The sequence below is a fragment of the Heterodontus francisci genome, chromosome 12, assembly GCF_036365525.1.
Source record: "Heterodontus francisci isolate sHetFra1 chromosome 12, sHetFra1.hap1, whole genome shotgun sequence".
Lineage (NCBI taxonomy): Eukaryota > Metazoa > Chordata > Chondrichthyes > Heterodontiformes > Heterodontidae > Heterodontus > Heterodontus francisci.
Genome location: NC_090382.1, coordinates 49,518,113 through 49,545,435, shown reverse-complemented (window position 1 = coordinate 49,545,435; position 27,323 = coordinate 49,518,113). Strand labels below are relative to the sequence as shown.

Below are 27,323 nucleotides of genomic sequence, written 5' to 3'. Positions count from 1 at the left end.
CAGAACTGTCACTGATCTCATCTCCTCTGGAGATCTTCCCTCTACAGCTTCCAACCTCATAGTCCCGCAACCCCGGACAGCCCGCTTCTACCTCCTTCCCAAAATCCACAAACAGGACTGTCTCTGCAGATCCATTGTTACATCCTGTTCCTGCCCCACTGAACTTATTTCTTCCTATCTTGACTCTATCTTTTCTGCACTGGTCCAGTCTCTTCCCACCTACATCCGTGACTCTTCTGACGCCCTACGTCATTTTGACAATTTCCAATTTCCTGGCCCTAACCGCCTCCTCCTCACTATGGATGTCCAATGAAGCTCTCCGCTTCTTCGTGAACAGAGGCCCAACCAGTCCCCGTCCACCACCATCCTCCTCCGCCTGGCTGAACTTGTTCTCACATTGAACAAATTCTCCTTCAACTCCACTCACTTCCTCCAAGTAAAAGGTGTTGCTTTGCGTACCCGCATGGGTCCCAGTTATGCCTGTCTTTTTGTGGGATATGCCGCACATTCCTTGTTCCAGTCCTACTCAGGCCCCCTCCCCCAACTCCTCTTTTTCCAGTATATTAATGACTGTATCGGTGCCGTTTCCTGCTGCCACCCGGAACTAGAAAACTTTATTAACTTTGCTTCTAATTTTCACCCTTCTCTCACCTTTACATGGACCATCTCTGACATTTCCCTTCCTCGACTTCTCTGTCTCCATCTCTGGGGATAGGCTGTCTACGAATATTCTTACCAACTTAATAGAATTCTTTGAGGAAGTGACAAAGTTGATTGATGAGGGAAGGGCTGTAGATGTCATATACATGGATTTCAGTAAGGCGTTTGATAAGGTTCCCCATGGTAGGCTGATGGAGAAAGTGAAGGCGCATGGGGTCCAAGGTGTACTCGCTAGATGGATAAAGAACTGGCTGGGCAACAGGAGACAGAGAGTAGCAGTGGAAGGGAGTTTCTCAAAATGGAGACGTGTGACCAGTGGTGTTCCACAGGGATCTGTGCTGGGACCACTGTTGTTTGTGATATACATAAATGATTTGGAGGAAAGTATAGGTGGTCTGATTAGCAAGTTTGCAGACGACACTAAGATTGGTGGAGTAGCAGATAGTGAAGGGGACTGTCAGAGAATACAGCAGAATATAGATAGATTGGAGAGTTGGGCAGAGAAATGGCAGATGGAGTTCAATCAGGGCAAATGCGAGGTGATGCATTTTGGAAGATCCAATTCAAGATTGAACTATACAGTAAATGGAAAAGTATTGGGGAAAATTGATGTACAGAGAGATTTGGGTGTTCAGGTCCATTGTTCCCTGAAGGTGGCAACGCAGGTCAATAGAGTGGTCAAGAAGGCATACGGCATGCTTTTCTTCATCGGACGGGGTATTGAGTACAAGAGTTGGCAGGTCATGTTACAGTTGTATAGGACTTTGGTTCGGCCACATTTAGAATACTGCGTGCAGTTCTGGTCGCCACATTACCAAAAGGATGTGGATGCTTTGGAGAGGGTGCAGAGGAGGTTCACCAGGATGTTGCTTGGTATGGAGGGCGCTAGCTATGAAGAGAGGTTGAGTAGATTAGGATTATTTTCATTAGAAAGACGGAGGTTGAGGGGGGACCTGATTGAGGTGTACAAAATCATGAGAGGTATAGACAGGGTGGATAGCAAGAAGCTTTTTCCCAGAGTGGGGGATTCAATTACTGGGGGACACGAGTTCAAAGTGAAAGGGGAAAAGTTTAGGGGGGATATGCGTGGAAAGTTCTTTACGCAGAGGGTGGTGGGTACCTGGAACGCGTTGCCAGCGGAGGTGGTAGATGCGGGCACGATAGCGTCTTTTAAGATGTATCTAGACAGGTACATGAATGGGCAAGAAGTAAAGAGATACAGACCCTTAGAAAATAGGCGACATGTTTAGATAGAGGATCTGGATCGGCGCAGGCTTGGAGGGCCGAAGGGCCTGTTCCTGTGCTGTAATTTTCTTTGTTCTTTGTTCTTTGTTCTTTATAAGCCCACCGACTCCCACAGCTAACTCGACTGCACTTCTTCACACCCTGCCTCCTGTAAGGACTCCATTCCATTCTCCCAGTTTCTCCGTCTCCGACTCATCTGCTCTGATGATGCTACATTCCACGACAGTGTTTCCGATATGTCATCCTTTTTCCTCAACCGAGGGTTCCCCCCCACTGTGGTTGACAGGGCCCTCAACCGTGTCCGGCCCATTTCCCGCACCTCTACCCTCACCCCTTCCCCTTCCTCCCAGAACCATGACAGGGTTTCCCTTGTCCTCACTTTCCACCCCACCAGCCTCCAGATCCAAAGGATCATCCTCCGCCACATCCACCACATCCAGCGTGATGCCACTACCAAATGCATCTTCCCCTCCCTTCCCCTGTCAGCATTCCGAAGGGATCGTTCCCTCCACGACACCCTGGTCCACTCCTCCATTGCCCCCACCACCTCGTCCCCTTCCCACGGCACCTTCCCGTGCAATCGCAGGAGGTGTAATACCTGCCCATTTACCTCCTCTCTCCTCACTATCCACAGCCCCAAACACTCCTTTCAGGTGAAGCAGCAATTTACTTGTACTTCTTTCAATTTAGTATACTGTATTCGCTGCTCACAATGTGGTCTCCTCTATATTGGGGAGGCCAAACGCAGATTGGGTGACCGCTTTGTGGAACACCTCCACTCAGTCCGTAAGCATGGCCCCGAGCTTCCAGTTGCTGGCCATTTCAACACCACCCCCCGTGCTCTCATGCTCACTTCCCTGTCCTGGGATTGCTGCAGTGTTCCAACGAACATCAACGCAAGCTCGAGGAACAGTAACTGATTAGGCACACTGCAGCCTGCAGGACTGAACATTGAGTTCAATACTTTTAGAGCATGACGGGTTCCCGTTTTTATGCTTAGTTTTTTTTTTCTTTTTTTCTTTATCCTTTTTTATTTGGTTATTTTATTTTAGGTTTTTCAGTTTGTTTAATTTGTTTCCACTGTGCTTACCCACTGTTTTTTTTTTAATGCGTTTTTTTAATGTTTGTGCTTGTAGTGCTCTGTGCTTTACAGTCATTCACACCCTCTCTGTACTAACGCTTTGTCTTTCAGCACACCATTAACATACCGTTCGCCTTTGTTTCTGACCTGGTCAGTTATTCTCTGTGATCCTGTCCTATCAGCACCTTCATCTTTGCTATGTCTTGCCCCACCCCTGCTTTACTTGCTTAAAACCTTTTACATTTCTCATATTTGTCAGTTCTGAAGAAGAGTCTCTAACATGGAACGTTAACTCTGCTTCTCTCTGATGCTGCCAGACCCGCTGAATATTTCCAGTATTTCTTGTTTTTATTAACTTTTAACCTTCCTGAACACAGGGGAAAAATCGTATTTCCTTTGAAGTGAAACTTTCCAAGCTGACTTTGGCAAGAATGTTTTCCTAGGTTGCCTGACAACTGGCAACCAAGGGAAACCCAAACATGTTACTGGTCATGAAGAGACCCTGCACTGGTCGGGTGTTGTTTAGCCAGGTCAGGATACGGCTGTTGCCATTGTTTCCTCATTCCATTTCAGTTGAAGAACTATCACATTTCCTCTCCATTAAGACATTGTGCTGAACCAGCTGTATTTCTAGTTTTGATCCTTTATATTCCAAGATCAAAGTGTTTATGTCCTGGTGTCAAGAAGGAAAACATTTTAAGGCATTTCCTTTTAAAATGTGTATTTCGTCATTCATCCATAAGTTGTCCCAGCTTTCAAATACTCCCACATCAGGGACTGGCTACTAAAATTGTTATTCCATCTGTTGCTACAATCAGGTTCACTCCTGATAAGATGTATGTTTGTATCCATGTGTGAGGCATTCCATGCTCCAAACCCCTCTCCATGATGTGAGGTGGTAAAGGTGTATCAAGGTGTTTGGAAATTAGGCAACTGGTTGTGACAAATCTCATGGTATCTAGTTAATAGTCAAAGGCTGGAATTTGAGCCCCCCCCCCTCAAAAGAGCGGGTTGGTGGCGGGGGGGCGCATAAAATGGAGTGGGAGGCTCAGGGGGCCCTTTCCGACCCGCTCCTGTCTGAGCCGCCATTTTATGTAGGTTGGTGGCGACGAAAACTGGCCTGACTGCCCCAGGCCAATCAAGACCTTTAAGTGGCCAGTTAATGGCCACTTAAGAGTCTCCGCCCGCCGCCACGGTGATTTTACCCTTGTCATCACTTGGTGAACAGTGATGATGTCTCATTATTTACTCCCCAACCAAGGAAATAGTCTTTTTCAATTGACCAAATGAAAACACTTCATTATTTGAAAAAAAAATAATTAAATCTTCTCTCAGTCATTTTTGCTCCAATGGAAATAGTCCTAGATGCAAATATAGACTGGGATAGTAGTAGTGTAAAGGGAAAAGAGGGTCAAGAGTTCCTAGAGTATGTTCTAGAAAATTTTCTAGAGCAGTATGTTTCCAGTCCAACGAGAGGGGAGGCACTGCTGGACCTGGTTCTTGGGAATGAGATGGGCCAAGTGGATCAAATAGGAGTAGAAGAGCATTTAAGGGACAGTGATCATTGTATCATAAGGTTTAGATTTACTATGGAAAAGGACAAAGAACAATCTAGAGTATGAATAATTAACAGCGGGAAAGCCAACTTCAATGGGGTAAGAATGATATGGGCCGAATAAATTTGAATCAAAGGTCGGCAGGAAAAATGGTCGCTGAACAATGGGCTACCTTCAAAGAAGAGATAGTATGGGCTCAGTCAATGTATATTCCCTTGGAGGGGAAAAGTAGGGCAAACAAATCCAGAACTCCCTGGATGACAAAAGAGATAGATATTAAGATGAAGAAGAAAAATTGTGCTTGGGACAGACGTCAGGTAGATAATACAATGGAGAACTCGGCTGAATATAGAAGGCTCAGAGGAGAAGTGAAAAAACAAATAAGAGACGCAAAGAGGGAGTATGAAAAGAGACTGGCAGCTAACATAAAAGGGAATTCCAAAGTCTTCTATAGGCATATACATATTAAAAGGTGGTAAAAGGAGGAGTGGGGCCGATTAGGGACCAAAAAGGGGATTTACACATTGAGGCAGGGGGAATAGCTGGGGTGCTAAATGAATACTTTGCATCTGTCTTTACCAAGGAAGAAAATGCTACCCAGGCCACAAAGGATTTAAAATTGATAAGGAGGAGATAGTAGATAGACTGTCTACCTAAAGTTGATAAAGCACCAGGACCGGATGAGATGGATCCAAGGATACTGAGGGAAGTGGGAGTGGAAATTGCAGAGGCATGGGCCATATTTTTCCTGTTTTCCTTAGACTCAGGGTTGATGCCAGAGGACTGGAGAATTGCAAATGTTACACCATTGTTCAAAAAAGATATGTCCAGCAACTACAGCCCAGTCAGTTTAACTTTGGTGGTGGGCAAACGTCTGGAAACAATAATTTGGGACAAAATTAATAGTCAAATGGACAAATGTGGGTTAATTAAGCAAAGCCAGAATGGATTTGTTAAGGGAAAATCATGTTTGACTAACCTGCAGGAGTATTTGAAGAGGTAACAGAGAGGGTTGATCAAGGCAATGCTGTTGATTTGGTGTACATGAACTTCGAGAAGGCATTTGATACAGTGCTGCACAACAGAATTGTGAGCAAAATTATAGCTCATGGAATAAAAGGGACAGTAACAACATGGACATAAAATTGGTTGTGTGACAGGAAACAGAGTAGTGATTAATGGATGTTTTTCGGGCTGGAGGAAGGTTTGTGGTGGAGCTCCCCAGGGGTCAGTGTTGGGACTCTTGCATTTCCTGTAATATATTAATGACCTAGACCTTGGTGTACAGAGCTCAATTACAAAATTTGCGGATGATATGAAACTTGGAACCATTGTGAACTGTGCAGAGGAAAGTGTAGAATGTCAAAAGGACATAGACAAGTTTGTGGAATGGGTGGACAAATGGCAGACGAAGTTCAATATGGAGAAATGTGAGGTGATTCATTTTGGTAGGAAGAACATGGAGAGACAATGTAAAATAAAGGGTACAACTCTAATGGGGGTGCAGGAGCAGAGGGACCTGGGTGTATATCTGCATAAGTCATTGAAGATGGCAGAACAGGTCGAGAGAACAGTTCATAAAGCATAAAGTATCCTGTGCTTTATAAAGGGGCATAGAGTACAACAGCAAGGAGGCTATGTTAAACTTGTCTAAGACACTAGTTCGGCTTCAGCTGACGTATTGCGTCCAGTTCGAGATGCCACACTTTAGGAAGGATATGAAAGCATTGGAGAGAGTGCAAAAAAGATTCATGAGAGTGGTTCCAGGGATGAGAAACATCAGTTACAAAGATAGTTTGGAGAATTTGGGACTTTTTACCTTAGAGAAGAGAAGGCTGAGAGGAGATTTGATCGAGGTATTCAAAATCATGAGGGGTCTAGTCAGAATAGATGGAGAGAAACTGTTCCTGCTCGTGAAAGTATCGAGAATGAGAGGGCACAGATTTAATGTAATTTGCAAAAGAAGCAAAAACAACATGAGAAAAATCTTTTTCACGCAGCGAGTGGTTAAGGTCTGGAATGCACTGCCTGAAAGTTTGTTGCAGGCAGGTTCAATTGAGGCATTTAAGAGGGAATTAGACTGTTATCTGAAAAGGAAGAGTTTGCAGGGTTACGGGGAGAAGGTGCGGGAATGGCACTAGGTGAATTGCTCATTTAGAGAGCCAGACATGATGGGCCGAATGGCCTCCTTCTGTGCTGTAGCAATTCCGTGATTCTGAACATCAAGTCTCCTCATAACTATAAGGCTGGATCTTCCCAGTTGGGTCGCAATTCTGACGTCAGTCTCAATTCCAGGTCGGGATCCCAGACGTGACTGGGTGGAATGTTGGGTGCAATCTTCCCGGAGGCGGCCAAGTAAGAAGCCACCTCTGGGAACCCCAACCAATTGACAGTGGGCAAACCAGGGAAGTAGGAGGCTCAAGCAGAGGGCCCGCAACAGTGTCAGGCCAGCAGCCCCACAGGAGAGGTGGATGCTGGTGAAGCAGGCGGGACAGGCACGAGGGAGATTCAACATGGGGATACCCTCAGTTGCCTGCAGAGAAGTCAACAAAGAAAGAAGCAAAGAGTTGGCAGGGCCACCAGATGGAGGGGAAACCTCTCTGCAGGTGTAGTAATAGATGAGGTTGTGGGATTTGATCATCGCAGCCCCGTCATTAGGGCATGGAGCCTCTGGCTCCAATGGCCAGGTGGCCTGCCGCTGGGAGGCTGCCTCCAATCAGCTGGCTGGCTCTGCATATGGCAGTGGGGGCTGCTTCGATGGCAAGAAAACCCTGGTGCCATCGCAAAATGGCCCCTAATTGGGGCCGCAATTGCCCTAATTGGCTGCCCACCTCCGTGGAGCAGGCAGCCGACCCTGGTCCCAGCCGTCCCCTGGGAAAGTCCCAGCCTCAAACTGCATCTCCACGGGGCTGGAAAATTCAGCTCATTACTTGCCACCCCTGGTGTCATCCTACTTTGTATGTCTTCCTATAACCAGGTCTCCACAAACACACACGGTACTCTTAACTGTAGCTTAACAACTTGGACAATCTGGGGGCTTATGTACACCCAATATCTTCCTATATAATTACAATATAGTACATACTTTATGATGGCAATAGCTGGTTTTAAGTATGTGCTTACATATGTTAAAATGCATGTTTGTTGCATGCTGTAAGTTATGAGAAAATGTAATTTGTGTCATATTTAGTCATCCATGAAATTTGAGTACAAGCAGTTTATAATTGTGTTCACATATTTTTATACAAAGGTCTGTACAAGTTCAATCTAGCTTACTTCAGTTGTTGTATTTGCCATTCTGTTAATTATTATTTTATACCACTTCTATCATTTCTGAAACAGAGTGTGTTGGACCTAAGGATATGTTTTCTTCTATTTACTAATTGTACTGGAAAAATAGTAAAAAGCTGTAATCTCCAGTCTATATTTTTCCATTAAAGTTAGTGAACAGAGTAAATCACACCCTTTGTGTCATTTTAAAAGATAATTGTTTGGAGACTGTTGTTACCTGGTGACATTCTTTGTTAAAACTATAAATGTTACTGGAATGCATTACTTTATTCATACTTAAAAAAAATCAATTGAGCTTTGGTTTTCTCAACAGAACAGTTGAAACCCCAACCTTAATTAATATTTGAACAGAGCAGAACGTGAGTGGACTGCCATTTCACAGCTGTAAAGCATTCTTTTATCAGTCATTAAGGTGACATTAACTGTATCAGTGGAAAGTTCCAGTCACTTGGATAAATGAAGGAGGAAGGGTAACAAGTCACGTTCAACAGCTTATATACTAGTGTCAGAAGAGTACTTCCTGCTGTATCAGTGCAGCTATTCTATTTCCCAATGTGTTAGTCGTCCTCATGGCCCATCATGGAGAGAGAGAGAGAGAGTAAGAGATTGAGATTGATTGCTTGTTGGAGGTACCAACTATGTTAAATTTCAGTGCAGGGGTATGATATATGTCAGCTGGTAACCCCAGTGCAGCAAAGCAATCTCGTTGAACTTAAAACCGTTAACTTACATCAGAAGGAGATTCTGTTAGGGTCCAGACCCATTGAGGTGATTGGAAGGGCAATGTTCTAACTGACTTCACCACCAGTTTAAGCAGCAGACTTATTTTTAATTCTGAAGTAGAATACAAATTATCAGAAATTGCAGTTGGGGAAAATCAAAATTCTATTATGTAAACATGAACCCAATTTAAATATGTTGAAAATGGCAGTAGTCACCAATAACATCTATAAATGTGAAATGTTAGTGAATACTAAAAATGTAGGTTAATACCTATAAAAGTACTATTCCTTCCTTTGGCTCTATGACGATATGAGAACTTGGTGCAGGGCCATAATGTAATTCTTTCCATGTTATTACTGAAAAACAAAACCGTCTGAGATAATTCAAACACAAAATAAGGAGAACAGTATTGTTGCTTGGCTCGATCACAGTGACCAAGCTCAGGTTCTGCAGTCATTCCCAGCTTTAAACCACATACTGCAGCTGCTTTACTTGCAAGCAAAACTGTACTCAGTTGATTCAAGCTGTAATTTCTTAAAAGGAAGTTAACATAAAAATAAATTCAATGGTATTAGAGTCATAGAGTTATACAGCACAGAAACGGGCCCTTCAGTCCATCGTGTCTGTGCCAGCTATCAAGCACCTGACTATTCTAATCCCATTTTCCAGCACTTGGCCCGTAGCCTTGTATGCAATGGCATTTCAAGTGCTCATCTAAATACTTCTTAAATGTTGTGAGGATTCCTGCCTCTACCACCTCTTCAGGCAGTGCATTCCAGATTCCAACTACCCTCTGGGTGAAATTTTTTTCCTCAAATCTACTCCAAACCTCCTGCCCCTTACCTTAAATCTATGCTCCCTGGTTATTTACCCCTCCACTAAGGGAAAAGTTTCTTCCTATCTAACCTATTAATGCCCCTCATAATTTACTATACCTTAATCATGTCCCCTCTCAGCCTTCTCTGCTCTAAGGAAAACAACCCTAGCCTTTTCAGTCTCTCTTCATAGCTGAAATGCTCCAGCCCAGGCAATATCTTGGTGAATCTCCTCTGCACCCTCTGCAGGGCAATCATATCCTTCCTATAGTGTGGTGCCCAGAACTTTACACAGTACTCCATCTGTGGCCTAACTAGCATTTTATACAGCTCCATCATAACCTCCCTGCTCTTATATTCTATGCCTCGGCGAATAAAGGCAAGTATCCCATATGCCTTCCTAACCACCTTATCTACCTGTGCTGCTGCCTTCAGTGATCTATGGGCAAGTACAGCAAGGTCCCTCTGACCCTCTGTACTTCCTAGGGTCCCACCATCCACGTATATTCCCTTGCCTTGTTAGTCCTCCCAAAATGCACCTCACACTTCTCAGGATTAAATTCCATTTGCCACTGTTCCGCCCATCTTTCCAGCCCATCTATACCGTCCTGTAATCTAAGGCTTTCCTCCTCACTATTTACGGCACAACCAATTTTCGTGTCATCTGCGAACGTACTGATCATACCTCCTATATTCACATTTAAATCATTAATGTACACTACAAACAGCAAGGGTCCCAGCACCGATCCCTGTGGTACACCACTGGTCACAAAAACAACCCTCGACCATCACCCTCTGTCTCCTGCTGCTAAGCCAATTTTGGATCCAATTTGCCAAATTGCCCTGGATCCCATAGGCTCTTACCTTCTTAACCAATCTCCCATGTGGGACCTTATCAAAAGCCTTACTGAAGTCTATGTAGGCTACATCAACTGCTTTAACCTCATCTACGCACCTAGTCACCTCCACGAAAAATTCAATCAAGTTAGTTAGACACAGTCTCCCCCTGACAAAGCATGCTGACTGTCCCTGATTAATCCCTGCCTCTCCTACTGGAGATTATTCCTGTCCCTCAGAATTTTTCCAATAGTTTCCCTACCACTGACGTTAGACTCACCGGCCTGTAATTACCTAGTTTATCCCTGCTACCCTTCTTGAATAATGGTACCACATTTGCTGTCCTCCAATCCTCGAGTACCTCTCCTGTGCTAGAGAAGATTTGAAAATTTGTGTCAAAGCCCCTGCTATCTCCTCCCTTGCCTCACATAACAGCCTGGGATACATCTCATCTGGGCTTGGGATTTATCCACTTTTGAGCCCGCTAAAATAGCTAATACTTCCTCCCTTTCAATGCTAATATGTTCAATTATATCTCAAACCCCCTCCCTGATCTCTATACCTACATTGTCCTTCTCCATAGTCAACACAGATGAAAAGTAATAATTTAAAACCTCACCTATGTCCTCCGACTCCACACACAGATTGCCACTTTGGTCCCTAATGGGCTCTACTCTTTCCCTGGTTATCTTCTTGCCCTTAACATACTTATAATACACCTTAGGATTTTCCTTTATCTTGCCCACCAGTGTATTTTCATGTCCCTTCTTCGCTCTCCTAATTATTTTTTAAGTACCCCCCTATACTTTCTATACTCCTCTAGTGCCTCCACTGTTTTCAGCGCTCTGAATCTGCCATAAGCCTCCTTTTTTTTCCTGATCCAATCCTCTATATCCCTTGACATCCAGGGTTCCCTGGACTTGTTGGTCCTGCCTTTAGCTTAACGGGTACATGTTGGCTCTGAACTCCCACTATTTCCTCTTTGAATGACTCCCACTGGTCTAATGTAGACTTTTCTACAAGTAGCTGCTCCCAGTTCACTTTGGCCAGATCCTGCTTTATCATATTGAAATCGGCCTTCCCCCAATTCAGTCCCTTAATTTCTGGTCCGTCTTTGTCCTTTTCCACAACAATCTTAAATCTTACAGAGTTATGGTCACTATCTCTGAAATGCTCCTCCACTGACACTTCTACCACTTGTCCAGCTTCATTCGCTAGGATTAGGTGCAGTACTGCCCCTTCTTTTGCTGGACTTTCTACGTAATGGCTCAAAAAGCTCTCCTGTATGCATTTTAAGAATTCCACCCCCTTTAAGCCTTTTGCACTAAGACTATCCCAGTTGATATTGGGGAAGTCGAAATCCCCTACTATATTACCCTAGTATTTTTACACCTCTCTGATATTTGCCGATGTATCTTCTCCTCGATCTCTCCCTTACTGTTTGGAGGTCTGTAGTACACTCCCAGCCAAATGATTGCCTCTTTTTTGTTTTTAAGTTCTCCCCATATGGCCTAATTTGAGGAACCTTCTAAGATATCATCCCTCCTTATTGCAGTAATTGACTCCTTGATCAACAGTGCAATGCCACCTCCTCCTTTACCCCCTCCACTGTCTCACCTGTAGATTCTATACTCTGAAATATTGAACTGCCAGTCCTACCCCTCCCTCAACCATGTCTCTGTGATAGCAATAATATCATAATCCTATGTGCTAATCATCGCCCTCAATTCATCTGCCTTACTAGTAAGACCCCTTGCATTAAAATAGATGCAATCCAGCCTTGCATTTTTCACTTGTGCCTTAACAGGTCTATATTTGCTCTGCCTTCCGGAGTGACTCAATTTCTCTTTTATATTTGACTGTGCATCACCCCCTAATATACCTCCACTCTGTATCCCCCTGCCAAATTAGTTTAACCCTCACCCCCCAAACAGCACTAGAAACCTCTCAGCAAGGATGTTGGTCCCGTTCCGGTTCAGGTGCATCCCGTCCAACTTGTACAGGTCCCACCTTTGCCAGAAACAAACCCAGAGATCCAGGAAACTAAAGCCCTCCCTCCTGCGCCATCTCCTCAGCCACGCATTCATCTGCTCTATCGTCTTATTCCTATACTCACTAGCACGTGGCACCGAGAGTAATCCAGAGATTACAACCTTTGAGGTCCTGCTTTTTAATCTGCTACCTAGCTCCCTAAATTCTTGTTGCAGGACCTCATCCCTCTTTCTACCTATGTTGTTGGGACCAATGTGTCCCACGACCTCTGACTGTTCACCGGATGCTCCACAGTGTCTCCAGCCGCCGCTCCAGGTCCGAAACGCGGATTTCGAGCAGCTGAAGCCATATACACTTCCTGCACACGTGTTTGCCCTGGACACTGACAGTGTCCCTGACTTCCCACATTGCACAGAAGGAGCATTCCACTCTGCCGAGCTGCCCTGCCATGACTTACCCTTAATTTATCCCCTTAAATTACCCAAAAATTAGATTATTTACACTGGGGACCTTGATTCCCTAAAAAAAAACACTACCTACTGTATTAAAAAAAAGCATAGACCTTTCTCTTTTCTTTTAGTTACTTACCCAGCTATTTTGAGTTATTCCCTAACAGCAGTTACTCACCAACCAATCACCTTGCAGCTTTCCTGTGACATCACTGTTCACTTTGTTTTCAAACTCTGGCATGCCTGGACTCCTCTCTGCTCCTGGAAGGTAAGTGACTGGGCCGCGATCCTCACGTTTAATTTAGCGGCTCCGCTCCTCTCCTCCCGGAAGGTAATTAAAATAAAAATATATTGCCAGCATCTTGATTGTGTAGTTTCTTTATTCTTTCATGGGATGTGGGTTTCGTTGGCGAGGCCAGCATTTATTGCCCATCCCACTTGCCCTTGAGCTGCTTTCTTCAACTGCTGCAGTCCTTGGGGTATAGGTACACCAACAGTGCTGTGAGGAAGGGAGTTCCAGGATTTTGACCCAGTGACAGTGAAGGAGCGGCGATATAGTTCCAAGTCAGGATGGTGTGTGGCTTGGAGATATCTTGCAATTGGTGGTGTTCCCATGCATCTGCTGCCCTTGTCCTTCTAGATGGCAGAGGTCATGGGTTTGGAAGGTGCTGTCTAAGGAGCTTTGGTGAGTTGCCGCAGTGCATCTTGTGTGTCGGTGGTCAAGGGAGTGTATGTTGAAAGTCGTGAATGAGTGCCAATCAAGCGGGCTGCTTTGTCCTGGATGGTGTCGAGCTTCTTGAGTGTTGTTGGAGCTGCACCCATTTAGGCAAGTGGAGAGTATTCCGTCACACTACTGATTTGTGCCTTGTAGATGGTGGACAGGCTTTGGGGCAACAGGAGGTGAGTTACTTGCTGCAGAATTCCTAGCCTCTGACCTGCTGTTGCAGCCACAGTATTTATGTGGCTGGTCCAGGTCCGTTTCTGGTCAGTGGTGACCCCCAGGATGTTGATAGTGGGGGATACAATGATGGTAACTTGGGATGGGTAACTTTCATGCAATTAAGCAGTGTTTGCAATTACTGAGAAATTAAATTGCAATGTAGACATTGTTTATTTTTTATTTTATTTATTCAGAGATACAGCACTGAAACAGGCCCTTCGGCCCACCGAGTCTGTGCTGACCAACAACCACCCATTTATACTAATCCTACATTAACCCCATATTCTTTACCACATCCCCACCATTCTCCTACCACCTACCTACACTATGGGCAATTTACAATGGCCAATTTACAATGGCAACCTGCAAGTCTTTGGCTGTGGGAGGAAACAGGAGCACCCGGCGGAAACCCACACAGACACAGGGAGAACTTGCAAACTCCACACAGGCAGTACCCAGAACTGAACCTGGGTCACTGGAGCTGTGATGCTAACCACTGCGCCACTGTGTGTTTAGAAATTGTCATGCACATAACATTAAATATAGCTAAATTATACTATGTAGATACCAATGAACCGGTCTTCTAAAAAAACAGCTGTGTGAATATGGTCCACCACCTTTTCCATCACAAAACAATCATAGAAACATCTATGGCATTTCGATCCTTGCAGAAAATGTTAAGGATAGAATTTCATTAATTATGAAAAGGATGGAATATCAAGAGCAACACACCCCCAGTTTCCCAAACATGGAGCCGGTTGGCTAGTCTCCCCATTGGCAGCAACACTTGGAAAATTGCCTGTACAACTTAATTGGTAGTACACCCACCTCTGGGTCAGAATTTTGGGTTCAAGTCCCACTTCAGGACTTGAGCACAAATATAGTTGAATTTTATACATTCTTGAGGGAGTGGCACTTAGTTGGAGATGTCACCTATCAGTTGAAAATCACCCCTGCCTTTTCAATGGCTATAAAAGATCCCATGACACTATCTGAAGAAGAGCAGAGGAGTTCTTCTGTGTTCTGGCTAACATGTATCAATCAATCAACATCAGATTAGCATTTAATTTGCTTAGCCGTTTATCTCATTGCTGTACATAGAATCTTGAAGTGTGTAAATCAACTGTCAGGTTTGCTTACAAAACAACAGAGACTACACTTCAAAAGTAATTTATTGACTATAAAGTGCTTTGGGATGTAATTAGATTGTGAAAGATGCTATATAATTGCAGGGGGTTTTTTAATCTGTAAGTGCTGAGAATGAAAGTAGGTGCAACAGTCACCTCTGGGGTATACCATTTCTTCTCTTTTCTGGTCTAAGCAACATCAATTTACCCAATTTCTTAGTTTGCTCAACCAAGTTTCTATCCCATTCTACTACATTTGCTTTTTATACCACATGCCTGTGTTTTTCTAACAAGCCACTTGTGAGACACATTATTAAGTATTTTCTAAAATCTTGTAAATTCCATCCACTCTCTCTCTCTCTCTCTCTCTCTCTCTGTATCCAAGTGATAACTTTAAAAAAACACCATTACTGAAACACTGTTTTCACTGTTTTGTTATTGAGTACCAATTTTCTGTAATGGGAATCAAGATGTATATGTAATATATAATTATGATTTAATATTCAGTATACTTAGATGTAATTCATAGCACTTCAAACTCTATTATGCATGCTACTTACTACACAAGTTTCCAACTTTTATATTTTAAAGATCAACATTCATTAAAATACACTTCCCACTCTTCTAAAGAATTTTTGTTTCACTCCCTGCACCATGTACTTCTTTTTATAAGATTTTTTGTACTTTTTCATATATATATATATTACTGACCTGGACTTGGTAGACAGGGCATAATTTCAGAGTTTTTAGATGACACAAACCTCAGAAATGTAGTAAACTATGAGGAGGAAAGCATAGCGTTCAGGAGGGCATAGATAAACAGGTGAAATGAGCAGACACACAACAGATAAAATTTAATGCAGAGCAGTGTGAAGTGATTCATTTTAGTAGGAAGAATGAGGAGAGGCAATAAAATTTTATAGTACAATTTTAAAATGTGCAGGAATGGAGAGACCTGGAGGTGTATTAACAAACCTTTGAAGGTGACAGGACAAGTTGAAAATGCTGTTAAAATAGCATATGGGAAAAGCAAGGAAGTTATGCAAAACCTTTATAAAACACTGATTAGACCTCAGCTCAAGTATTTTGTTCAGTTCTGGTCACTACACTTTAAGAAGGATATCAAGGCCTTAGAGATAGTGTAGAAGAGATTTACTAGAATGGTACGGTGATGAGAGACTTCAGTTATCTGGAGAAACGGGTTGTTCTCCTTCGTGCAGAGAAGATTAGAAGGGGATTTGATAGAGGTGTTCAAAATCATGAATGGTTTTGATAAGTGTAAAAAAGTGGAAACTGTTTCCAGTGACGGTAATCAGAGAACACATATTGAAGATAATTGGCAACAGAGTGAGAGGAAACACTTTTTGACACAAATATTTGTTGTAATTGAGAATGCACTGCCTGAAAAGATGGTGGGAGCAGGTTCAAAAGTAACTTTTAAAAGGCAATTGAAAGGAAAACAAATTACAGGGCCCCGTGGCAGTGCAGCTGTGCAGCTTAGAAAGACCATTGAGAGGGACTAATTGGATAGCTCTACCAAAGAGCGGGCACAGGCATGATGGGCCAAGTAGCCTCCTTCTATTCCGAATCTAACAGGATAATTTTAATCCTAAAAGTGGGTATATTGGAGTCAGGCTATTAGCACTTAAAAAAATCTCCATCCCAACCCCAGCCTATACCCAACCCTCCCACTTCCAGGTTTAAAGGAGGCGGGACGAGGGACAGGCAGCCAATCGCTCCCAGTGGCGGGTTGGTCATTTAAGTAATGTTACAGGTCTTGGAGCCTCACATTTATCCTGCTTTAGAAACTTAACTCTGGCTGGCCCAGTTTTCTAGGTCTCAGGAAATCCGGCAGCTCAATGGAAGCAAGGACAGCTTCAGGGAAAAGGTAAGTGCCCTTGCAGCACTGTTTGTGTACTTCCTCCCAGCCCACCAAGCTAACCTGCTGCCCTGGGATCCGATTTCCTTCCCCCCAGTACCGCCACATCAGACCGCACCCCATCCAATGGCCCCCTCCCCTCCACCCTCCCCCCCCCCAACCGATTGGAGATCAGATACCCCCTCACGCTTCCACTAGCAGCTGCAGGTTCTGTGGCTGTGGTCTGTGCTGGAGTGCTCCCCGCTCGACAGGGAGTGAAGCCCGTCAATGGCCTCTGGGTGGTGATCCTGTTTTAAAAAAGGTACACACTGTGGAGTTAAAATTCCACAGTGGTTGGGACCTAACCAAGACTCCAGCCCCCCCACCACTTACGAAACCCCCGCTATCAATCTCGAGGCCTGTGATTCTATAAGTGATTCATGCATTGTCCATCATGCACTGCAAGAAAACATATGTAGCTCATCAACTAATTCATTTTAATGTTGTTATACTGTTCAGTAGTATTACTGATAATGTGTTTATTAGAAAGGAAAAGAAGAAATTTCACTGGGTTCTTACTGCACAGATGATATGGCAGGCACGCTGTAGAGGTGGGTTTTGGAATGCACAATGACAGCATTTACAAGAACAAGTTGGTCCAAGTTGCATATTCGCACAAGCACAAAACTGACAGTGTTAATGGAACATCTGGCCTTTAGATTAGAAAAGGTTACACCTTTCTAATAGGAAAATCAATCATTCATTGTCTGTTTGGTTTAATCTAACCAGACTCTTTAGAACTTAAGGAATCCTGTCCTGTGTCCTGCATTTTTAATCACACTCTATACTTACGATAACTGTTCGTGAGACAATAGTTCTTATTCCCTGAATAGGTGAATAGAATTTATCTATTTAAGTACACTGAAAAGGAAACTCTGATTGTTGAGTGGAAGTACAATACTCCAACAGTATAATACAACTCAACCCAAGTGGATTTCAGTGCAACATCTGAGGTAATTAGGAGCAAAATAACCAGTGAGCCTTGGAGATTTTTAACAGCAACCATTTCCATTGTAAAGCATCTTGCAATGCTTAAACAACCTTATATCATTAAAAATTAATATTTTTACAGAAAATGTCGAAAATTTTAAGGATAGTGCTACTTTTTGGGCCCTGATTTTAACTCGGTTATGAATTGGGCAGGTTAGCAGGAAGCCCCTATGATGTCAGTAGCATGCGGACTGGGCAATTTTAATTCCCTGGCCTAATTTCAATATGACTGACAAGATGTGCACCCAATCATGTCAAGAAACAGATAGCCCACCATCCTTCTGCGAGCAATTTCTGGCAGGCCTTCTAAGGCTTATTTAAAGTAGGAATGCAACTCTTAAAGCAAGGTCCCATTTTCTGAAGGCAAATTGGCTTCCACAACTGTGTGTGATGGGAGCAGTATGTGTTGCCCTCTCTCAAGAAGTCAGCACGTCTTCTCCTTTGCCATCCCTAAGCCAATACCTGCCATGGTTCTGGCAACTCAGCTGGGCCAGACTGCCCCAACGGCAGCTGAGGTGCAGCAGTCTGCATTCGGGCCCTCACAGGCTGGAGCTACCAGAAATCACAGGTCTCGGGTATCTCAAGGGTCCCCACATAGGCAACAGCAGCCTTCCACCAGCTTTGCAGAGATCATTCGGCGAGCACGTTGTGGGAGTGGTAGAGTTAGGAAACCTTCTTATTATAAAGGAGCCATGTGCTGATAGTTGGGGGAGAAATGAATATAAGGCAATTATTATGCTAGGGATTAAAATCATCACCTTTATTACATTTGGCACTTTGATTTTCAGCATGCTTTTACAGCAGCTCTGAGTCTGCCTTGTTGGTATGGCATTGATTTAGAAGCTGACTGAATGATTTCAATGTTCTTTGAGGCAAGATTAAGGACATGCTGAAAGATGTGACAAGGACTGTTGATGCAGAGGGGCTTTGTGTAAGTTTGCAGGGCAGGGAGTGAGAAGATCAACAGAATCACTGAACAGTTAACATCCCTCAGTACTTTTGTGGCAAGATATTGATATGGCCCTTCTGCTGCTGCTTTCTCAACTTTTCCCTTGTCTTCCTTATCTTCCTTATCTGATGAGACTGCTGTTCCTATTGTATCTTCTCCAAATACAGGTCCTCCTGTATAGCTAGGTTGTGCGGCATGCAGAATACCTCTGATAGGAGCGACTCCTTCTGAAGCATATTATGGAGACTTGTCCAGACTCCTGAACATCTGCTTCAGCAGACTTATGGCATGCTCAGTAATCATTTTGGTGGTTCCACGGCATTGATTAAAGCTGTAGTGCTCAGACATTAGCCATGTTTATTGGGAATATGGCTTGTTCTGCAGCAGACATCCAGCCACGTTTTTGGAAGAGTCAAGTACTGGGAGGATGGCAGATTGTTGCAAGAACTGCAACATCCTGCATATATATAATGCCTTTAAAGTAGTAAAATGTACCAAGATGCAGGATGAAATCATTGTGACATCTGACAATGTAGCTTGCAGAAATTTGCATGTTCTTGTTTCTGTGATCTGACAGTACCTGAACATTCATGGAGTGGTAACTTTTTCCATTCATGAATGCTGCCGGCTGGTGCTCTGATACCCTGATGGCAAACTGTGTGCAGTCAATCGCACCCTTCGCATGAGAAACGCCAGACACTGTTATAAATCCCCACACTCTCTCATGTTGATGTTAAGGTCAATGGGGAAGGTGGTGTACTGGTTAGTCCAGGCAGACAGGGTGCCAGTTATTTCCTTAATACAACGATGTGCTGTAGACTAGGTGGTGCAGGTGATGGCTTCTGTAGCAGACTGGAAGGAGCCAGTGGTAAAGAAGTTAAGGTGTGGTGACTTTGAAAGGCACTGGGAGAGCATAGTTACTGATTCAGAAGGCTATGGAGATCTGCAACAACTTGCCTAGAGCGGTGCAGTTTTCAGACACACAGCTCCTTGCATAGATCCAAGGAATTAACTCTTGGCATGGGCAGCTTATGTGCTGGTTGTGGCCTCCTAGGAACAGGTCTCTTCACCTGCTGTCTTCTAATAGGTAGAGCTGCTGTTGGTGTTGATTGTTGAAGATATTGCTGCTCCTCCACGTGTTCTTCCATCCCAATGAAACTTGCAGGAACAGCACCCAGGACAAGCAGATAAAGCTTACCAAGGGCAAGTAAGGCAAAAAAAAATCAAAGAAGCTATCTGGAATCCGGAAACCCTCCTATCAATCCAAATAGCACAAAGATCCAATGATCCAATTACCAACAACAACAACCACAGCAACTTATATTTATATAACGCCTTTAATATAGTAAAACGTTCCAAGGTGCTTCACAGGAACATTGTAAAGCAAAATTTGATACTGAGACACAAAAGGCAATATTAGGACAGATGGCCAAACGCTTCGTCAAAGAAGTAGGTTTTAAGGATCATCTTAAAGGAGGAAATAGAAGTAGGTGGCACAGTGGCGCAGTGGTTAGCACTGCAGCCTCACAGCTCCAGCGACCCGGGTTCAATTCTGGGTACTGCCTGTGTGGAGTTTGCAAGTTCTCCCTGTGTCTGCGTGGGTTTTCTCCGGGTGCTCCGGTTTCCTCCCACAAGCCAAAAGACTTGCAGGTTGATGGGTAAATTGGCCATTACAAATTGCCCCTAGTATAGGTAGGTGGTAGGGAAATATAGGGACAGGTGGGGATGTTTGGTAGGAATATGGGATTAGTGTAGGATTAGTATAAATGGGTGGTTGATGGTCGGCACAGACTCGGTGGGCCGAAGGGCCTGTTTCAGTGCTGTATCTCTAAAAAAAAAAGAAGCTGAGAGGTTTAGGAAAGGAATTCCAGAGCTCAGGGCCTTAGCAGCTGAAAGCAGGGCCACCAGCGGTAGAGCAATTAAAATCAGGGATGCTCAAGAGGCCAGAATTAGATGAGCGCAGATGTCTCAGAGGGTTGTGGGGCTAGAGGAGATTATGGAGATAGGGAGTGGTAACCTTTTCCATTCACCTTCAGGTAAGTGCCCTTTTTAATACTGGTTCAGTGGCTGCAAGATACCAGTCCCAGTAGGTTTTACTACTAGGTTGGGCACTGGGTTGGATTTCTGTAATTTTGCCTTAAAATGGCATTGGAGTGCTAATTGCTGAAAATCTGAAATAAAAATCAAATAATGCAAATACAAAGCAGGGCTATCAGTATCTGTAAAAAATAGATTAATGTTTTAGATGTACACCCTTCATCAGAAGTATGAATTTATAAAAGATTACTACAACTATTTGAGTATCCCATCACTATACTTTTCCAAACTACTTTGGTAAATAACTTATTCAATGTCCTACACAAAATATTTTTTAAATATTGTGTACTTAATCAGTTTTACATTATGTCTATTTTGTCTTTATGAGCAGACAAGCCGTTGAAAACTGCCCATGTTTTTAATGAGTAGAAATCACATTATATAATGAACATATTTAAAATACATTTTCTTACAATCCTGGTTTTAAAACAATGCTGGAACCTCGCCTTGCAGCAGCATAGTAAATATTTTATGAAACAAAATTCAATAATTTAGTCTACAGCAGCTCCTGGTGTGTCAGTAAAAATAATGAACATGAGACTTTCCTAAGACCAGATAAAAGTAAAACCTAAACTAGAAGATAGCACTAGGAATTGGGGTGATGAGTTATTGAGCTAATCAAAGGGAGTTGTAGAAAAACCTATTCATTGTAAAACAGCAGTGTATAGCACACCGGATATCTGGTGTTGAAAGATTACAACCAACATGTAGCAGCAGTTTGAATATAATTTCCAATTGGCATACAACCAACAGAAGATTACAACCAAACTAATGCTACACACCAAGGGGGTTTAATAGAGTTAAATGTTCGGATTCAGTTCTGAAATTTATACGAACATATGAATTAAGAGCAAGAGTAGGCCACTCGGCCCTTCGAGCCTGCTCTGCCAATTTGGGATGTCTTTCAGTAACTTGCTCAAATGGTAGATGACAAGGACCTAATATTGTGGATTATATTCAGTAATACTATTTCCCATCCACAAATATTTAGTTGCATTAATCTTACAACATAAGGTTTGTATTCGATTTTAAAAAACAATTAGCCCAGTTCTAGCATGATTCAGGATCCACTAATGTTGCAACTTTTGTGTTAATGCAAAGTGGTTTGGGCTGTGTAGCAAACAAAAGTTTTTTCAGAAAATTACCTGACAACAGAGTTATGAAAATTACCAGACAAATTAAAGCCCTGAGGTTTGAGACTGCCACCAGGACCCTATCACGAACTAATTTGCATTCATAAACATTCCAGTATAACACTAGATTGAGTAACACTTTGATAGTAAATTCTTAGTTTACATGCTTGAACATTTATTCACAAGGGTGCTGCATTGTCAAAGTCATCTTTAGTTGAAGTTGCTTGGTTTCAAGCTGTGTTAGTGCTGCTGGCAGCTGCCTATAATCAGGGCCAAGAATTTCTTTGAAGCTGCTTCCACTCAGCTGCTGTAACTTTTGCCAGAAATGTGGAGGAGACCCCTCCCCCTTCCCTTTTTGCATGTAGATTGGGGAGTTGGTTGTGTAAGGGGCAATGCCACTGAACTAGTATTCCAGAGGTCCAAGCTAATGCCCTGGGGACACGGGTTCAAATCCCACCATGGCAGCTGGTGGAATTTAAGTTCAATAATTAATGCATTCAATTAATTAATGAATTCAATTAATAAAGATGATTTAAAAATCTGGAATTAAAAGCTAGTCTCAGTAATAGTGCCATGAAATTATCATCAACTGTCATAAAAACTCATCTGGTTCACTAATGTTCTCTGGGAAAGGAAATCCGCCGTCCTTACCTGGTCTGGCCGACATGTGACTCCGGTTCCACAGCAATGTGGTTGACTCTTAACTGCCCTCTGAAATGGCCTAGCAAGCCACTCAGTTGTCAAGGGCAACAAATGCTGGCTTTGCCAGCAAGGCCCACATTCCATGAAAGAATTTTAAAAATTGTGTTTCCATCACACTACCGGCAAAATTACAGCAGGGGATGGGGAGCAGCTCTGCAGAAATTCCGGGCCCTGCTTGTCTTCCCAGTGACCCACCTTATTGGATCTGGCAAGTTTATTTTGGGATTGCCGCTGACTGTTCCACTGTGTCAGCAGCTGGGATTGTAGCACAGAACAGCACAACGCCAATGGCACAAAGCAAGGATAAGCTTTTCTACAAAAGTAACATACTGCGAATGCTGGAAATCTGAAACAAATATAGAAAATTCTGGAAATACTCAGCAGATCAGGCTAAACCCTGGTCACCCGACCCAAACCCGACCAAACCCGACTACGTGTGTTAGGTTCGGGTTGGGTCTATATTCTCTTGCAAGCATTCGGGCTCGGGTTGGGTCGAGCTGGAATGCCTTGGTTTGTTTCGTAGTGTTTTCTTTTTAATCTATGATGTTTTTCCGGGTCAGACATGAGAAAAAATTAAAGGACTCGGACCCGGGTTCAGGTTGGCTGTTGTCGGGTCGGGCCCAGGTCGGGTTTTAATTTTATACCCAAGTCAGGCTTTAGGTCAGGCAGCATCTGTGGAGAACAAAATAGAGTTCTGATGAAAGGTCACAAAGGCCTGAAACATTGGGCTGAATTTTATCAGCATGGGGGAGGGCTCATTTAAATGGAGGGGGCAGAGTGGCCGCCCCCGATGACATAGAAGGGGGAAGCCACTGTGTCCCCGGCAACGGCGTCCGGTGCCACCACGCAGGCGCAGGCGCCATTTTTAAAGAGCTTCAAGCCCTTCAGTGACATTTTAATATTTAAAGGTCCTGGTCTCTGGGAAATACAAATAAAATTTCAATTCAACTTTAAATCCCATCTCCCACCCCCTAATGGATAATCCAAAGACAGATTGCTCTCTGCACCCCCATAAAAAACCTTTATTGATATCCCGAACTTTACCCCCGAAATTTGTTCCCTTTGACCCTCAACCCCTTCCCACCATCCCTGCAACCAATAATGTGCTTTTCCTGCTCCCCACCCACTGCCCTGATAATTTTATTCCTCCCCCCTCCCCACCAGTGTCTCGCCTTGGAAGGCTTGCGAGTCGCATTCGGTTAGCTGTAAAATCGGCATGGGACGGACACCGTCATCAGGTAAGTTAATTTGAATGTTAATTAGCCTCATTTTAATATTTTAATGAAGGCCTCGCCACCGCTGCTAATATCCGACGGGGCCTTCTCGGTGTTGTGGGTCGAGGCGGGCCACTCCCGCTAGCATTTTACGGGCTTCCCTGCTGCAACCCACGGTGGAGTATTTCCAGCAATTTTTGTTTTTGTTTAAGCTTTTTTTACAGCTGTGCAATTAGACACTTAGTGGTCACATTTTCTTCCAATTTTATATTGGCTGTGTGACGAAAACCACACCTGCCAAAATGAGACATATTAATTTCATCATATGGAATATTATTTTTGAACTGTTATTGGACTTGAAATAACTTGTTTAAAAAGACCACAACAGTGGCTGAAAACATGGATGCACATTTGCACTCTAAAAGTCAGGTGCCTGAAGAAGACAATGGGAGTGCCTATTTGATTCAATTCACCAGATGGATTTTGGTCAAGAGTATGTGTAAAAGCCAGCATTCCACCCACACCACACCACCCCCCCAACTGAAAATGTCTGCTTGGGGGAAATCCACAAACCACAAAAGAGGTTGTTCCAAGTAAGGAGTTTGTCACATGACTAATCTGCTGGCCAACTTAGAGTTCGTTGAATTCTGCTCACAGAACAGTTTTTGGCAGAGACTGCAATTTGAAGACAACAGAGAAGGGAGGTCACTTCCTGTCTCTTTCTGTCTCTCACGCAAAGTTCCAGGGATCCATGGAAGTAAATTAAACCTCAAAACAGAAGATCAGCGAAACAAGTTTGAAAGTGTGCACTCCAACAAGAACTGCAAGACTAAACTTCAGTCAAAGACTTTACATCAAACCCAAAGTCAGTAACTGAACCCCAGCTATTACTTAAAACCTCTCCCCTTATTCCCCTCCTTTGGCCGGAATTTTACAACACCCCACCGAGCCAGATTGTGGCGGGGTGGGGGGGTGGGGGGGGGCGGGGGGTGTAAAATGGAGTGGGAGGCTCCAGGAGGCTTTCATGACCCGCTCACGCCTCCTCCCCCTTTTACGTATGGTGAAGGGGCGATAAACGGCCCACCCGCCCCAGCCCAATCAAGGCCCTTAAGCGGATCTTACGCATGGCAAGTGGGCATCCTGGAGCTGGGAAAAGCCGCCTGGGAAAAGCTGGCGGCTTCCGATCGTCTCGGGGGGGGGGGATCCCTGCTTATCGGGCACTGGGTGCCTGATGGAGGGCCGCGCCGCTTCCCCAACCACCACTTAGACCCAGCACGCCCCACTTCCCCCCAAACGACCACCCTTGCCTTGCCGGAGCCTGACTGATTACCCTCAACAAGTCAACCAATAAGTTTTGGAGCCTTCCCGGCTCCCAGGCATCTTCTGTGCACGCTGGGCTGCAGTCACAGCAGTGGTCACCGCTCCCGGTGTTGCTGCTAGGACTAGATGCTGCTAGCTGGCTGATTGGCCGGCAGCTCAATGAGGTGGGACTTCCTCCCTCAAGCGGGTGGAAGTCCTGCCTCGGAACAATTAAAGCCTTGGGACCCGTAAAATACAGAATGAATCCCCAGGCGAGGCGGAAGCAGGTTCGCCACCGACTTTTACATCAGAGGCCGGCTCCCGTCCGCCCACAGTAAACCTCTGGCCTCTGTCTCTAGTTGTGTGTTAGTTTATCGCCTATGCATACGAGCATGATTGCGTTGAGTATTCTTAGTAGTATTAACTGAGTTAGAGTTTTAAGGTTAATAAACTTACACCTTTCTTGTTTAAATCTGAGAAAAGCTGTCCGGTTGATTTCTTTGCCATTGCAATTAGAGAGCAGTGTGCAAGTACTCACTGAGAGGGAAGCTAAAACACGGTGTTTTAAAGATTAAACCTTGTTATAGCCAAACCAGGAAGAGGCTGAGAGGGGGAGCCCTAGACCCCTTTCTCACCTGGTCGTAACAGCTGCATTAATAGACATGTATCTTTCAATATGCATGCTGAAATCCTTACTGGATTTGTCTGCTGGGAAGTAAATCAGGTAAATGTAAAGAAGTACTGATATGTATTTGAGGTAAACAATTCTTGCCAAGTTAAAATGTAAAAGAATGAATTGGCACCATACATTAAAAACATATCCACTCTTCAAAATCAATGACATTGCTTGGCTGAAAATGAAAATATGAATGTTGTTACAGTAATATCCAGAAAAATGAAGGAGGGTATGAGGCTGAACAGTATACTGTCAATAGAAAAGAAAATCAGTTGGAGTATAAAACAGGCTGCGTTTCACTATTGCCCATTTTGTGCTAATGCCCAAGGTGAATTTCACCTCCAGCCTCTCTCCATCAATGTGGCAAAGAGGTGTAATCTGTTGGTAGATGGATTGGAATGTAGGTAAGATCTATAACACAAACCTGACAACAGAGTTCTAAAGTGAAAATTTAAACTTGTTCAGAAATGTATTTCATCAGTGTAAATAAAGTGCTGGCACAGAAGCACAAAACATAATTATGTGGAATAAAATTAAATATTTTTTGTTATGATAATGGTGTTTATAAATCAGAACTTGACATGAGCTCAGGATTGTATGTGACATGTAACACTTGATGGATTATTAATGTTCAATAAAGGCATATCATTTTGGTGTGCCACACTCATTGCACTAATCATTGCCCCAACAGTCACATGAAGCTCATTGTATTTGCAATAGTATTTTGGAAGATTCTGTGTGGATTATGCATCCTGTTTGTGTTCTATTTTTGTTACAGAGTGTGCCGGCTGTGGAGATGAAATCAAACATGGACAGTCACTGCTGGCCTTGGAGAAGCAATGGCATGTGAGCTGTTTCAAATGCCAGTCCTGTGGTGTTGTGCTGACAGGAGAATATATCAGCAAGTATGTGTGTTGCTTGAAGAATGCAGTATATGTAGAGAAGAGTGATTCACACTCATGAACTAATGAAATGTTATCCATTCAGAAAGAATGTTGCTGCTTTATATTTAATTCATATAGTACCTCAATTTCAGTTTACTCATAGATTATTGAGATGGCACTGAATCTTGTTAGGGTTTTCCCTCTTCCTCTCCTGAAGGTATTGATTCATAATGGGATACAGCCCCACAAAAGTTTGCTGCGCTGCAGTATCTCACCGAAGTGCCTTTTATCTGTATGTAAGCCTAGATAATGGGATGATTTTGACCCTCAACACCTGGACCTTAATCTGGCAGAGCAGATCACTCTCCCAATATAGAGTCCATTTGATTATCATCCAGTGACTATTGCCCACTCAGTGAAGGTGTAAATTATCCCCCCACCTCCTACCATTAGTCTTGACAGACAATTCCCTTCCCTTCTGTTTTAGTCATTTCTTCTCGTGCACCTACTGCAGCTGAGAGGGTGTTTGAACTGTATATCATTAGGTTTCCCCCGATGTCATGGCAAGGAGATATGTGTGGCCCAAGAATGGCTATGTCTGAGTTTCCTATGCTCCCTGTGGAAGATGCCCTATAGTACTTTCCCAAAATTACACAATTACAATCAAAGCTATGGGAGACCATGAATGTTAACCCTCTACTCCATGGCACGGCACATTGAAGATTGGAGCACACAATACTGCTTT

The 27,323-nt window shown here is 43.6% G+C and overlaps 1 protein-coding gene across 1 annotated transcript in view; it reads left to right on the top strand.

The window, feature by feature from the left end:
- The window catches only part of ablim3 (actin binding LIM protein family, member 3), a 328,868-nt gene that overhangs the window by 167,710 nt on the left and 133,835 nt on the right, over window positions 1-27,323 (top strand). Inside the window, exon 5 of the mRNA XM_068043395.1 lies at window positions 26,473-26,599. Coding sequence (XP_067899496.1) covers window positions 26,473-26,599 — 127 coding nt within the window. The remainder of the gene's footprint in view (window positions 1-26,472; window positions 26,600-27,323) is intronic.